We start from the raw sequence: 15154 nt of genomic DNA, 5'->3' as shown, positions 1-15154 counted from the left end.
AACATTGTGGGACAAAGACCACCTTGGAACAGCTACCGTTTTTGTCCCAAATTAGCCCTGTTCTCTCTCATGCTGTGCCTTGTTCCTGGTGTAAACCCTTTAGCTCGGAATTAGAATGGGCTTAAACGCATTACTATGAGGTTACATGGAAGGAATCACGTATTTTATTCTACGCTCTGCTAAAATCATGTAATAATTATTACAAGCACTATTAGGAGAAAGACATTTCTTTTCATTTGGGGTGCTTTCCTTGAATGGAATCATTTGTTAAAGGGAAAGTTCACCCAAAAATGAAAATTCTGTCATGTTTTCACCCCAGTGTTGTTTTAATCCCATATGACTTTTTTTCTTCCTTGGAACACAAAAAGGAGATGTTAGGCTGAATGATAGCCTCAGTCAGCTTTCATTTTCATTGCATTTTTTTCTATACAATGAAAGTGAATGGTGACTGAAACAAAATAATCTGCCTCACATCTCCTTTTATGTTCTGCCGAAGAAAGAAAGTCATACAGGTTTGAAACAACATAAGGGCGACTAAATTATGAAAGTATCTATTTAAGCTAATCTAGTATTAATTGTAGGTAATCATCCAGAGATAAGGATCAGAGTGGAAAACCGTTCAGCAAAGGAGAGCTTTAACCACTCCAGGCCTAATTTTCATTCCTGAGAACTTTACATGAAGTGTAATATCAGAGTTGTTTCAGTTGCAGTATATCAGTGGGTGCACAAACAATTCATTTCAATGCAAAGATCAAAACAGACTACACCAGTTTCATTGAATTTGCTCTGTGTTGACATGAGAAAGAATGTAGGCGATAGTAGCAAAGACCTTGGAGACTAGACCTAACAAGCCAAACTCTAATACCAAAAATTGAACATAGCAATTGTGACTAGCTGAGAGAAGAGCAACCAAAGCAAGTGAGGAAAGGCCTTGAACCCACACATTGTCTGCTGTGTCATGGTACCTGAAGGAAAATGACAATCTTACCTCTGTGTTCCCACTGTTCTCATTGTTTTGCTACCTTAAAACCTCTGATCAGAATGAGATGGTTGGCAGAAACTTGAAAAGATGTTGAGAGATACCTGATAATATTTTTTGGAGTGGAAAAGTAGAGCAAGAGAGTGAAAACGACATAAAGATATGTTTTAATTTCAAGGTACACAATGGAAGATTTCTCGATTAATTTTTCATTAGAAATGGACAAAGTACGATTATTGAGTCAGTACATTAAAAAATCAGGTTCTGGACCTTACCCAGTCTCACTGCGGTAAGCTTACAATGATGATTTTAAATTCAGAGCTGTTGGGTTTGATTTGGCAGGGATTTTCCGGCTTCTGGAAATGTCCTTGCATGTTTACTTTGTGTCCGTGAAGAAAAGAAGGTCCGGCAACAGATATTCTACTTGCTATAATGACATATTATTTTGGATAGACATCTTATAGGACTTTCTTCTTACTATCAGTGGGACTGTGTAATTTTGTAGCTAGTCAGAACTGCTCCGATCTGTTCAAACACAGATAACAAAGGAGAGCCCAAAGTACTGTAGTGCAGCTTTAAATTCATCCAAGGATTTTCAATTATCATTGTTCAGTTTATTTAAACCTAGAATTCAATCATGTCTCAGTGTAAGTGCTGTCATTTGGTTTTTTGACGCCCCCACAAACTGAGTTTGGGAAGGCAAATTTGGATGTTACACACGATCTACCACAACAGCAATTATTCTAACCATTCTAAATAATTTGTCATGTTGGGGATGAAGTAGAATGCTCAAGAGCAATTTAAAGCAGCAGCATCAAAAGATATTTGATCAAGACAAGTGTTCCAGAGGCTAAAATCTCTCTGCTACATAGTTGAAAACCACCAGTGAAATTTAGTAGCCCACCCTTAGACCAAGGAAATGGTTTACAAATGCCCCTCGTGTTTGCCAGACCACTTCTCTTGTGTCTTTTTATTTTCTGCCCTGCGTGGAGAAGAACGGGTCCAGGCATCTAATGTGTTGCATTGCCAAGCCTCTTCATCACTCCACTCTAATGGTAGGGCTGTTCTAGGAATATTCAGAGCTGGACTTTGCAGCTTTCAGACAAGGAATGTCCAAGCTTCAGATCTGATGGGTGTTCAAGTCAGCATTGGTGCTATTTAAGTCTATATAAGTCTATAGAAATTGTTTGGGAATTCAAATCTTCGTATTTCCATCCAGGATTTTTTATGCAATATCCCAACATTTGCATAAAAATATGTGGATGAAAACCCAACAATTGAGAAAGCCAAAGTGTTTGCAATTTGGGTTCTGAAATTTTCCTTGTGCAAAATCCATCATCCATCCATCCATCCATCAATCCATCCATCTATCCATTTTACAGATAAAGTTAAGGCAATAATTCTCCCTCTTTCCCCTCTGGTAGTCCCCTGTCATTGCCTATTATGGAACTATTGATATTCACCAGATCTTGGTTGTGGTCATGTGACTGTAGGTTGTAGTTCTCAGACATCAAAGTTAAGTCACTATCAGATATAGAGGTTTGATGACACATGGAAGACTGACGGCAATGACCATGTTTGGTCATAAATTCTACTCTTTGTAGCCACTGGGAAAAAGAAGAGCAAGCAGGCTCGTGGGATTACGATTGTGTTTGTTTGTTCTTGGAGCAATAATACACTCACTGCTTCTGTCTTACTGTCATATATTAGCCTCTAAACACCCCTTACCCAACAGTACCCCAACTTTAGCCGTCTTCCCCAAGGCTAAGATGTTCTCTCCGCTCCTCTCATTTTCTCCTCATCCTCTCCTACTTTTAATGTAACAAAGTTCTGAACACTTTTCACCAGTTCATAATTCACCAATTCTTTCCCTTCTTCCTCTCTGATTTGTCTTTGCATTATTTTGCTTGAGACAACTCAAACCATACAAACCTCCTCTTGTTACATTTTATCTTCATCCCAGTCCAACCTTTATACTGTCAGTTTCTATCTTTGTATTCTCTGAAGCACTTACCGGCAAATACCACAGAAAAGTGAAGAAAAGACAGCCCTTCCTGCATTCTTTGGGCATTGACTCTCCAAAACCTACTTTGGCACTCTGGAGTCAACTGCATATTTCTGTCAATAGAAAGCAGATGTGAAACTGTAATGTATGGCAGTTTTTTTTTTCTCTCTCTCTCTCTCTCTCTCTTTCTCTCACTATACAGAAAGAAATGTGTAGAAAAGACCTTTTTTAACCACATGCATGGATGTAAATTCAGATTATAAATTACTCTATATTTATTTGCACCTTTCTTGGCAGTAGTTTGAGTACAAGCAGACTTGAAATGCAGATGCAATTATTGCTGTGCAAACACTATAAAAAAACTACCAAAAGTACCATGGTATTACCATGTTTCTTTTTTCTTTTTCTTTTTTTCTTTTTACATTTTCTTTGAAGTACCATGTAAATACAATGGTATATATATATGGTAGTCATAAAGTACTGGGAAGTACCATAGTATTACCATTTGTTACCATCACTGTACCAATGAGGTGCCAATACTTCATTGTAAGAGTTGCATTAACTCTAAAATAAATCAGTTCTATGTAGTAACCAAAATTTTTTTTTTACTCACTAGAAAAATGTCCTTGTAATTTAAACTGTTTTTTAAGAAAATGTTTTCATAGCTTGAGCTTGCTTGTTTAGCAAGTGTTCATGTTCGCATTTGCTTAGTTGTGTTTCATTTTTGTTTCTTTTTGTTTTTTTGTTTTTTGTCTGGCTTTGGTTCATTGCCTCATTCATACAAAGTAGTAATTTAGAAATTAATTTTTGTTAAATATAAGGGTTCCACCCTCCTCAGGGCTTGTAATGCTCATTTAGTGTTAAAGCACTGGGACTTTTTCTAGCGCCGTTGATACTAGCTTTGAGGCTTTGCTAATTGACTGCGCAGCCTTGCTTGTCCTCTTTAATGACTGCTACGCTAGCCTTCAGCAAAACCGTCTTGGCACAGATTTAGTCTGTAGTGTCAGCCAGCTAGAGGGAGACAGCCAAAAAGGGTCACACAAGGCCTTCATTGTTGTGGAGGGAGTGTTAGCTTCTGCCTTGGATGATGGTTTGCAGACACATGCATATCTATGAATGTGTCTGGGGGGGCATATAGTAACACTTTCAGTGCATATAGTAACACCTCTTTGCTGCTTAAAAGCCAGCAAAATGACATACTTGTTAATGTTAGGTCCCGCAGCAGGTGCTCATTAATGTTCATTGATGTTTATGAGGTGAACCATCATTAGCACAGGCTGTGCCATCCGTGTGTGGTGGCAGAAGGCTGTGTTTTAAGAAAATTGCATGTTAGACCAGATGTATGTCTGTTTCTATGGCCTGTTACTGTCTTGCATCTGACATATAGCAACAACTTGGAACTGAAAAAAACAAAAGCAAATAACAGACCCATTATTAATCAGCCAGACAAAAATACCTGGGAACATTCACCCAAAAATGAAAATTCTATCATCATTTTCTCACCCTCATGATAATATTCCAAATCCATTTGACTTTCTTTCTTCCTTGGAACACAGAAGGAGATGTTTAGCGGAATATTCTAATGTCCTTTTTTTCATACAATGAAAGTGAATGGTGACTGAGGCTTTCATTCTGCTTAACATCCCTTTTTTTGTTCCAAGGAAGAAAGAATGATAACAGAATTTTTATTTTTGGGTGAACAAGTGGAGTGGAGGATTAAAGATTTTTTTTTACGTTTGCTCGATTCTGGAGTTCCCGAAGTCAGACACACTTGACAACGCTGAATTGCTAAAATTAAGAGCCGACGGAGACTCTTCCTGACAAGACACTTTTGTGGCTGTCATAAAGTCACTGTGTCTTTATCACTATAAAACAAGAAAAATGCAGTTGAGAGGATGTACATGTGCATTTGGTGCTGCATTTTAGGACTGATTCTCGCCACATCAGATAAAGCAAATACGGCACTGAGAGGGAGGAAAGAGAGGGAGAGAGAGTCTTATCGGAGGAAGCAGGGAGGCAATTGACGATGAAGATGAGATAACATCTGAAAACAAATCCAAACATTTGCACTCGCTCATTCACATATCATCTTTATCAAAGCACTTGATGCACAGGAAAAAAGAACAGCCTCTGTTCACTGAAATATTTGCTGTTGGGTCAATGATCAATAAGGAAATAAAAAATAAATTTTATATATATATATATATATATATATATAAGAAAAATCTAGTTTCAAATGCATGTGTTAACATTGAATATTTTATCGCTGAAACATAACACTCGAAACACAGGTTCTTTTGACAGAATATTTTCACACTTAAAAAAGTGAGCTATATTACCTGAAGAGCTAAGGAAAGTTTCAGGTTGCACAACATATTGCTTGTCTGAATTTTCTTCAGAAGACAGGTATATTCAGGTTCTACAGGAGAAAAATGAGCCCATTACCCTTTACTTAAACCAGCAGGTATTAGTCTTGGCATCCATTCCTGTCAAATACTTCAGTTTATTTTTGATTGTGGAAAATAGGGATGTCCCGATACCACTTTTTCACTTCCGATACCGATGCCGCAGCTTTGGCTATTTGCCGATACTGATATCAGTCCGATATTTTGTTTTATTCTTGAACTTATAATAATAATAATAATAAAATATATGGAAGCACTTTGCTCAATTAGCCACCTAAAAACATCTCACTCAAATGGAGAACAAATACTTCTCCAGTATATAGTCCACAACAACAGTTGATTATGAAAGACTGCCACCCTTTATTCAAACACTACAAAAACCCAGGTACTGCAGTACTTAAAGCTACTAACAGGTTTAAAGTTAAAACAATTTAAACAGCAGCATTCAGCATTGTAAATAAACAAATAAATACAAAACTATCCCTTACAGTGCAGCTATGTGCAAATCACAGTAGTAATAACAAAATGGCACTATAAGACACAAATAAATATGTATAACATTCCAAATAAATAACATAACATTAACAAACAGTTTAAACCTTGCCTTGACCTTAAACAGTTTCAAACTTAACCTTACTGACCTAGCTGCTTTATTTTTAACAATTATAAAAATAAAATAAAAAATCACTTTCACAGGTGCCGTTTATCTGTAACAAAGCTCTTGAACATGTTTTACATTTGCTCACATAAACATGAGGGGCCGATTCTTCTTTAGGAAGATTAGTTTTTTAGCTGTCTCCGACGTCAGCCTGCTCCTTCTTTCATCCATAACATTTGAGGCTGTGCTAAAGAGCCTCTCACTCTCTACACTTGTGCAGGGAGCACAGATAAACTTAGCTGCCGTGGCTGCCAGGGAGGGCAGTCGAGGTTGGTTTACTTTCCAGTAAAGCAAGGGATTGTCCGACCGTGGAATATTTGCCTCACTTAGGTAGGTCTCCACTTGAATTTGTGCACTTGTGGTTATCTTAGGAACAGGTAATACTTGGCTCTCCTCCAGGATTTCATCAAAGATGCTGCCAAGGCTGCTGGTACTTGTGCCTAAAGCCTCCATCCGTGGAGTTTTGTCTGCTGGCTCGGAGGCTGTAGTTTCAGATGTAGTCTTCAACACTTCCTCCATCTTTCCTACCTCTGCCATTAATGCTTCTTTTCCAAGTCTCAAAGTGTCTGCATTTGTGAAGTACCTGGTATGATAAAATATATCAAATATTAATAGTCTAGTATTTCCTTAATATCAAGTTACTTATCTGCTTGTAAATCTTATACTTGACATGTGATTTGTGAAAATAATGAAATGGTAGTGCAAATTCCATACAGAGGTATGAGGGATTTGTTACTCTCTCTCTCTCTCTCTCTCTCTCTCTCTCACACACACACACACACAAACACACACAGTTGAATCAGATAGGGCTAAATAAAGTTAACAGAAATTCCCTTACCTGTCTTTGTAACATGGATCCAGCAGAGTAGCAGCCGAGTATAATGGCTCAGATTCCATGTCATTAAAACGTCTGTTGACTGCGTCAGCCTCATTTTCCCGACTGAGAACACGTTTCAGGACACACACAATGGGGATGACATCAGCTACAGATGCGGAGGAGGCACTCACCTCCCTTGTCATCTCCTCAAAAGGGGCCAGAACCATGGAAGCCTTCTCCAACAGCCCCCACTGGTTTGCTGTCAGTGTGGCTGGCAGGTCGTATTCAGCTGTATATGCAGATAGTGTCCGTTTTTGCACAATGAGGCTTTCAATCATGTACTGGGTGCTGTTCCATCTAGTTTGGACGTCCTGCTGCAGATGCTTAGGCTGCATATTTAGCTCTACTTGGATGTCTTCTAACCGTGAATAGGCAAGGGGTGAGTGTTTAAAGTGGCCTATAATTTTTCTCACATTAGCCAATGCATCACTTACACTGCGCTGCGACAACAGTCCCTTGTGTACAATTAGCTGCAGTGTGTGCGCAAAGCATCCTAAACTCACCACGCCAAATTGATCCATGGCCTTCTTCATGTTTTTTGCATTGTTCCTTAAAACTACATGGACTTTGTTTTTATTAATCTTCCATTCACTCAGCATCTCCTCAATGGCTGCCGTAATAGAATCCCCTGTGTGTGAGCCACGAAACTCTCGGGCATACAACACAGCTTTTTCAAGGTAAAATCAGAGTCTATCCATTGCGCTGTCAGACTCAACAAGGACATTGGACTCACGTCTGAGCTCCAGATGTCTGTTGTGAGACTAACCGCATCTACATTCTCCAAGAGTTTGGAGAGGAAATCGCAAACTTTATTGTGCATATGAGGAATGACCTTTTCTGTTATATAACGGTGACTGGGCAAAGTGTAGCGAGGCTCGAGATGCTCAATTAAGCGTCGAAACCCCACATTTTCTACCACCGAAAGGGGTTGGTCGTCCAGGACAATAAACTGAACTAGTTTCTCTGTTATCAATTTTGCCTTGTTGCTGCATGGGGGGAGCTTCTCTCGACATTTTATTGATTCCAGCAATGTCTGCTGTTGGGGCGTTTTGCTCTTCTTTGCAGCCGTTGCTTGCAGAAATTCCTGGTGTTGTTCCATGTGGTGTTTTTCCAAATGCTTAATTAAGTTTGTGGTGTTAAACTGACCAACAGCACTGTCACCCCTCGAAACATTTGCGTTGCAAATTTTGCATTCGACCGTTGGACTTTTTTCCTCTTTAAAGTTAAAATACTTCCACACCGCTGACATGACTATTCTGTAATTTAGCTAACTATCATACTCATGCGACTATAATTGGCTACTACTGTTATCACGTGACAGGCTGCACCGCTTAACTGGATGTCGCAGCACGGGAAATGCTAATATACATGAGCATTTAGGCGATGGTTTAAGCTAGATTTTCCCATGGTTTGTGTTGGATTGGTATCGGATCATATTTTTTTCTCCCCTCCGATCTCAGTTCTAGTGTTCTGGGCCAGTATCAGCCCGATACCGATGACGTGGATCGGATCGGGACATACCTAGTGGAAAACATGATTTTATATACAGTATGTTGACTTTGGAAATATTGTTCTGTTCTCTATGTGGATTTCTTGCCCTCAGATGATGTACTAAATTGTCTGGTGTTATATTTTCTGCTGACTGTAAATCAAATGTAGGCTACAGCTATCGTCTGCTTGGAGCTGCTCCAACATCAGGCTTGTCACAGTGTGCTGCTGTGTGTTTATCCAAATGCTTCATTGTCTCCCTGGTGATCCTTCTCACCCTCCCTCTGTCTTTGCCACTATGATAAAAAGAAAATCTCAGCATAATATCACACATTACAGACATTTTCCAAAGGAGTGCACTATATATTAGGACCATGTAGGTTATTGGCCTGTAGAAGTGATTTTGATATTGGTCAGTTTTGGTTAGTATTTTTTTAATATTTATTATTAATAATAATATTAATTGGATATTTAAGGATATTATTTTAGGATATTAAATAGTTTAATCACTCTTATTCTGACTGATTAGATTTAGATTACTTAAATAATATTTAATATATTAAGTTATTGGACATAAAATAATGAAAATAATTATCAGCTTACCAGTATCAGTCAGAATGTTCATATAAACTCTTTTCTCATCTCAAATGTCTTTTGCTCCACAACAGCGATGATTATATTTGACACAACACATATTATGTGACATAATTAATTTGTGCAGTGGGATGCATGACACAGGACAGGATATTTTTCCATTTCCTTGACAGGATTTTTATACAATTATAACTGTATGTGACTGTATTCAATTTAGAGTCAGATGAGTCATTGACGTTGGGGTGTTGTGTAATCGTAATGGTGAGGTGGCAAGTAGCCATTGCCTCCTGTTGCCCAGGCAGACGTTTGACAGGCCTAGCTCTGGCTAGACCCCAGGAAGAGGAAGGGCCCAGGTCAGTTTCCCAGCGGGGGGCACAGGCGGACTGTTTAAAGTGAAGTGAAGCGTGATGGGAGTTTGGTCAGAGGATTAGTGTTGTTGTCTGAGGAACAGTGCAGTGGGACTAGGATCTGGGTGAACATGCAGCCCGTGCTCCTGCAGCCCTGCTCCTTTTTGCTCTGGCCTCTCTGAAGTTAGACAAACATGCCATTGTGGCCTTGTCATTTCTCAAGAATCTCGCAGACTGTTCTGAAAAAAATTAGAAAAAGACCGCCATATCCTTCAGACAGAGATAGGCTCAGAAGGCAACAAGATAGCTGCTTTGAAATATTTAAGAGTTTGGCCTGTGGGGGGGGGGATGGCTGGGAAGCTCAGCAAGTATTGACGCTGACTACCACCCCTGGAGTCGCGAGTTCGAATCCAGGGTGTGCTGAGTGACTCCAGCCAGGTCTCCTAAGCAACCAAATTGGCCCGGTTGCTAGGGAGGGTAGGGTCACATGGGGTAACCTCCTTGAGGTCGCAATTAATGGTTCTCGCTCTCAAGGGCGTGCGTGGTAAGTTGTGCGTGGATCGCGGAGAGTAGCATGAGACTCCACATGCGGAGTCTCCGCGGTGTTGTGCACGACAAGCCACGTGATAAGATGCGCGGATTGCAGAAGCAGAGGCAACTGAGACTTGTCCTCCGCCACTTGGATTGAGGTGAGTAACCGCGCCACCACGAGGACCTACTAAGTAGTGGGAATTGGGCATGTCAAATTGGGAGAAAAGGGATAAAAAAATAAATACAAAAAAGAGTTTGGCCTGTGCCCACTGAAACAAGTTTGGTATTTTCATGGAAGACTTTCGTACACACGTTCTGATGATTTGTCCCAAGACAGTGACATTTTACAGACTAAATAAAATAAACAGAGCAGATAGACCATAGTGATTTGTTGGACATCCTCAGTCCTCAAGGACTGTCTTGCTCAGAGCTTTGGTATTCAAACTCAGTCCAGTCCATCTTAGTCACAAAACACTTTGCGTAAAGGACATGAAATTACTTCTTACAGCTTGAACTGCACTGTATCAATGGGTCTCTCAAAGTTCTGTTCTAAATAACCAGTTAGCGCTCAACCAAAGCCAACTCTGGTTTATTAAGTAGAGGGAGAAGTCTTCATTTTCCCAGCTTCTGGATTCAATCACTTCTGGATGTCTAGCCCTGGGGTCAGTGATGTCATCATGCCCTCCACCTCAAGAGCTTGTCCAAACTGCCCATTAACCCTGTTCCAGTTGAAGCTCTCATATGATGTTGTTAAAACAAAGCATAGAAAGGACGTAATAACAACCACCGCCTTTGACAAAATAAGTATTTAGATACCAGTTGAGCTGGAACAATATTTCCCTCTGTACATTTGAAGGAATCAGGACTACCACATCTTTAATGATTACCAGGAGGCAAGTTATTCTAACTAAAGCTCACGTCTCCCCAAAGACCATAAACACACTTGTAGTCGGGCTGCAGAACCGCCATTGTTGACGTTAGTCACTTAGGTGAACGATGAGGCCTTCTACGCTGTTGGTGATCATTCCTGGGGTCTGCAAATAGCCTGTCCTGTGTTTAGATGTATAATGTGAGATTTGGCATATGCTTGCCAAATAAAGGAGATGCCTAGATCTGTCGACTTTCATTATAAGCAATGTATTTTCTCCACATAAGCTTTCCATTATATACAGGAACCATTCTATTTCTCTCACATCTCCAGTTTTGACATTGTTTCAACCTAACAAGTTGTACGGAAGTGAGAGCCATTAGCATAAATCAAGATGAAGGAAGTAGATGGCTGCGGGGTGGATCCAGGTGTACCACACCTGCAAAGAAGCTGTCATTGGTCTTAAACACAGACCCTACTGGCTTCTGCATATTTTCACAAGTACTAACAGAATTGATTGCCATCAAAGTTGGTGCTGAGGTTAACATGTACACAAGAAACAGGTTCAAAGTGGAACAGAATTTTGATACCCTTGATGGGAAGGGAGAGGGTTCATATTCCCTCAAACACAGGTCTCTAATGATGTGTAACAGGGGCACCCTCAGGCCATGAGAGACTTTAACACTAGCACTCCCTAATTTACGAGCAGATCCAGGGCAAAGAAGCTTTTAGAGCACCTCTCAACTGAGGGTAAGTGGTATCATTGTAGTTAAACAGTGTCAGCTGATTATTTATGAAGCTTCGGGAGGTGCATTGCCCTTTTTTTTCGTAGCCTTTCACACCCACAATAATTTCGCCTTTTGTCATCCCAGGGAAAAGAGGAAAGATGAAACACTGTGGTTGATATCTTTCATCTTCCATCCCGTGATTACACACTCCCTCTGGGATTTTGTAAAACAGGGAGCGCAAATAGATTATTTAGTTGGTGGCTGATTATTATTATTAGCTGGGTGGAAACTGATACACTGGGTTTGCCTCTCCCAAGGAGGCCTATCACTTATCATAAGGCTTTCCTCCAACGTCTCAGTAATGTTTTGGAAACCTGATAGCATTGCTGCAGTGCTATAACAATATTATTTTGTGACATATGCTCACCTTAAGGTCAGCTATTATTTTTATATCAATGTTTGTTCATGTTTGTCCTGCTAAATGGTTTTAACAACATATTGTATATTGTGAATGTGGGGTATCCCTGCTGAAAAGACCAGCTAAAACCAGCTTGAGGTGGTTTGCTGGTCTTAGCTGGTTTAAGATATTTCAAGCTGGTCTCCCAGCTTGGCCATGCTGGTTTTCAACTGATTTAGCTTGTTTCCTAGACTGCACAAGATGCCATTCAGATGCTTTAGTTGATCTGTGAATATGGGGTATCCCTGCTGAAAAGACCAGCTAAAACCAGCTCGAGGTGCATTTCTGGTGATGTAGCTAGTCTCCCCGCCTGGCCATGCTGGTTTTCAACTGGTCTAGCTGGTCTGGTAGACTGGACAATATGGCATTCAGATGGCATAGCTGGTCGGCTAAACCATCTGTGAATGTGGAGTATCCCTGCTGAAAAGACCAGCTAAAACCAGCTTAAGGTGGTTTACCGGTATTAGCTGGTTTAAGCTGGTTTAGCTGGTCTCCCGGCCTGGCCATGATGGTTTTCAGCTGGTCTAGCTGGTCTCGTAGACTGAACAAGATAGGGGATAGTCAAACCATCTAAACGACATCTTGTCCCATCAAGAAAACAAGCTAGACCAGTTGAAAACCAGCATGGCTGGGCTGGAATATCAGCAAAACCATCTTAAACCAGCTAAGACCAGAAAACCACCTCGATATGGTTTTAGCTGGTCTTTTCAGCAAGGACACCCTACATTCACAGACGTTTAACTGGTCAGCTCAGCCATCTGCAAATGTGGGGTATCTCTGCTATAAAGACCAGCTAAAACCAGCTTGAGGTGCTTTTCTGGTCTCAGCTGGTTTAAGATGATTTAGCTGGTCTGATCTAGGTTGGCTAAACCATCTCTGAATGTAAGGTGTCCTTGCTGAAAAGACCAGCTAAAACCAGCTTGAAGTGGTCTTAGCTGGTTTTACTAGTCTCAACGTCTGGCCATGATGGTTTTCTGCTGGTCTAGTTTGTCTCCTAGGTTGGAGAAGATGGCTTTCAGATGTTTAGCTGTGCGGCCAGCTCTTCTCCCAGCCTAAGTTATAAGTGCCTAAAACCTCTGTAAAACCATCAAACTAGACCTGTCTGACCAGTGGTGACCAGCTTGGTTGCCAGTTAAAACTAGCAAACCACCTTTTACTGGTTTAGTCATTTTTAGCAGGTATTATACTGAATGTGCACAAAAATGCTCTGTCCTCTTAATGCAGATTTGATGCAAGATATGCATTACAAAATAAAAAACACAAACTCATCTGCATTAATCTGTACTTGTTCTTATCACTTTTTCTATTCTCTAAACATTCTCTCTAGGTGGTCTGCGCATCCAAGGATAAATGTTTTCTTCACAAATATTTGCTGTTGAAGAACGCAAATATGTGGCCCTCCAACAGAATGAGGCATTTTTCCTGTCTAGAATATAGTGTTACTTAAGCAGGTTGTGATCCTGCAAGCCTTTTATCTGCCACGTCACATGCAGCACTGAGAGTTGTGAGCTTGCTAAAATTTCAGCTTCTTCCCTTTCATTTCCCAGCTATCATCGCAGAACCATAAAACTTAATAGGCATTTTGCACAATGCCTCAAGAGGGAACTGTCTGTATGTGTTTGTTAGTGTCTCACTCTCTTTTTCATTCTGTCTCTCTCTCTCTCTCTCTCTCTCTCTCTCACACACACTCTCTGTCTGTCTCTCTCTTTCTCTCGCTCTGATGTAGCTGTGATTGAAAGCTCACCTCTTTGTGTGTATCTGTCTTGTCTGACACAGGGACTTACTCAGATCAAGAGCAACATGAGTGAGCGCTTTGATTGTGACAACTGCAAGGAGTCCCTATATGGCAGGAAGTACATCCAGGCACAGGACAATCCTTACTGCATCCCCTGTTATGACAGCCTGTTTGCCAACACCTGTGATGAGTGCAAGGAACTGATTGGCCACGATTCAAGGGTGAGTTACATTGCTAATTAAAGAAAAATGAGAATGCATGTTCCAAAACCATATGGTTTTCTTTCTTTCTTTTATGGAACACAGACAAAGACATTAGGTAGAATGTTAAGCGATTGAATCTCACAAAAACATGCCCAGGTCAAATTTCATCCCAAAATCCAAATAGCTTTTTTTTTTTTTTAAAGCTGGTAAGTTTTTTGTATTGTGACATTAATTATTATTTTCAAGACATTTAAATGCTTAAACACATTTTCCTCCCAAATTATCATTACTGCAATCTGTCTGGATGTTTTTCTTTTGATATACTAATTTGTTTCTACATTTCAGTAATGAGATTGTGCAATGTGATTTTATTTTTTATTTTTATTTTTCCTTTTTTTCCTCTCTTTTTTTGCATTATGGTAATGAGAGTCTCATTACCACATTGTATTTTTTTGTTGTCTGTAGCCTTTATTGTCTTGAAAATGATTTCAATGTCTATATAAAACATCTCAATGCTCCTTAAAACAGGCTTAATTTTCTTAAATTATAATTTTTTTGTTTCATTCTCTTGATTTTGGGTGAAATATGACCCATACATGTTCTTGACATGTTTTGTAAGATTCACTCAAGCTGCTCTTTCAATACAATGAAAATAAATAAGAAATTGTGTGTCTGATTCATTTTATACTGTATAAGACTTCATAAAAGTTGTCCACTGTAAGTAGCTTTTTACAGGAGCATTTCTGTGGAAAAATTAGATCATCAGTTACATGATGAAAGCTTTTGGCTTTCAGACACTTTATTGTGTGTTGTTTCAGGCTAAAACAGAACGTTAAGCAGCTGTTTTGTGAGAGAGACATTTATTTTAGAATTCGAAAATGTCGTTCAACTTGAGTCAGGGCCACAATGTTCAAACCTTAAGGCAAAACATTAGCAATAAATTGTGATTTTAATCCTTGCAATTCTGAGGACAAATGTAATCCCTTCTAAATTAAATAAAAACCAAACAATGCAGTTCATTTAGTAGTAGTAAAATCCCCACAGTATGTCGGGAGGCTGTTACTCTATGTCCATGTGCACACTGCACAAACAAAAAGTTTGATGACTTACTGACAATGAGGGACAGAAGCTAAATTTAAAGTCACTGTTTATCTTGGCCATATTCAGCACAGCCATAAATTTCACACAAGCTGTCTTATTACTATGTGTTTGAAAATTTACATGAGGAATGTTCTTTTTCTCTTCACACATAAAAACACACATTAATAACAAGACCCAC

The 15154-nt window shown here is 39.7% G+C and overlaps 2 protein-coding genes across 2 annotated transcripts in view; one reads left to right on the top strand and one right to left on the bottom strand.

The window, feature by feature from the left end:
- The window catches only part of LOC127453332 (four and a half LIM domains protein 3-like), a 72586-nt gene that overhangs the window by 39424 nt on the left and 18008 nt on the right, over window positions 1-15154 (top strand). The window contains exon 2 of the mRNA XM_051719664.1: window positions 13714-13893. Coding sequence (XP_051575624.1) covers window positions 13738-13893 — 156 coding nt within the window. The 5' untranslated portion in view covers window positions 13714-13737. The remainder of the gene's footprint in view (window positions 1-13713; window positions 13894-15154) is intronic.
- On the bottom strand, window positions 5593-6989 carry LOC127453344 (zinc finger BED domain-containing protein 4-like). Its single transcript, XM_051719677.1, has 2 exons — window positions 6886-6989; window positions 5593-6630 (listed from the first exon to the last, which is right to left on the bottom strand). The coding sequence occupies exons 1-2, from the start codon at window positions 6942-6944 to the stop codon at window positions 6132-6134; spliced, it is 558 nt and encodes a 185-aa protein (XP_051575637.1). The 5' UTR covers window positions 6945-6989; the 3' UTR covers window positions 5593-6131.

Source organism: Myxocyprinus asiaticus, chromosome 15 (genome assembly GCF_019703515.2).
Source record: "Myxocyprinus asiaticus isolate MX2 ecotype Aquarium Trade chromosome 15, UBuf_Myxa_2, whole genome shotgun sequence".
Lineage (NCBI taxonomy): Eukaryota > Metazoa > Chordata > Actinopteri > Cypriniformes > Catostomidae > Myxocyprinus > Myxocyprinus asiaticus.
The sequence above is the reverse complement of the archived record's forward strand: the minus strand, read 5'-3'. Positions and strand labels throughout refer to the sequence as shown.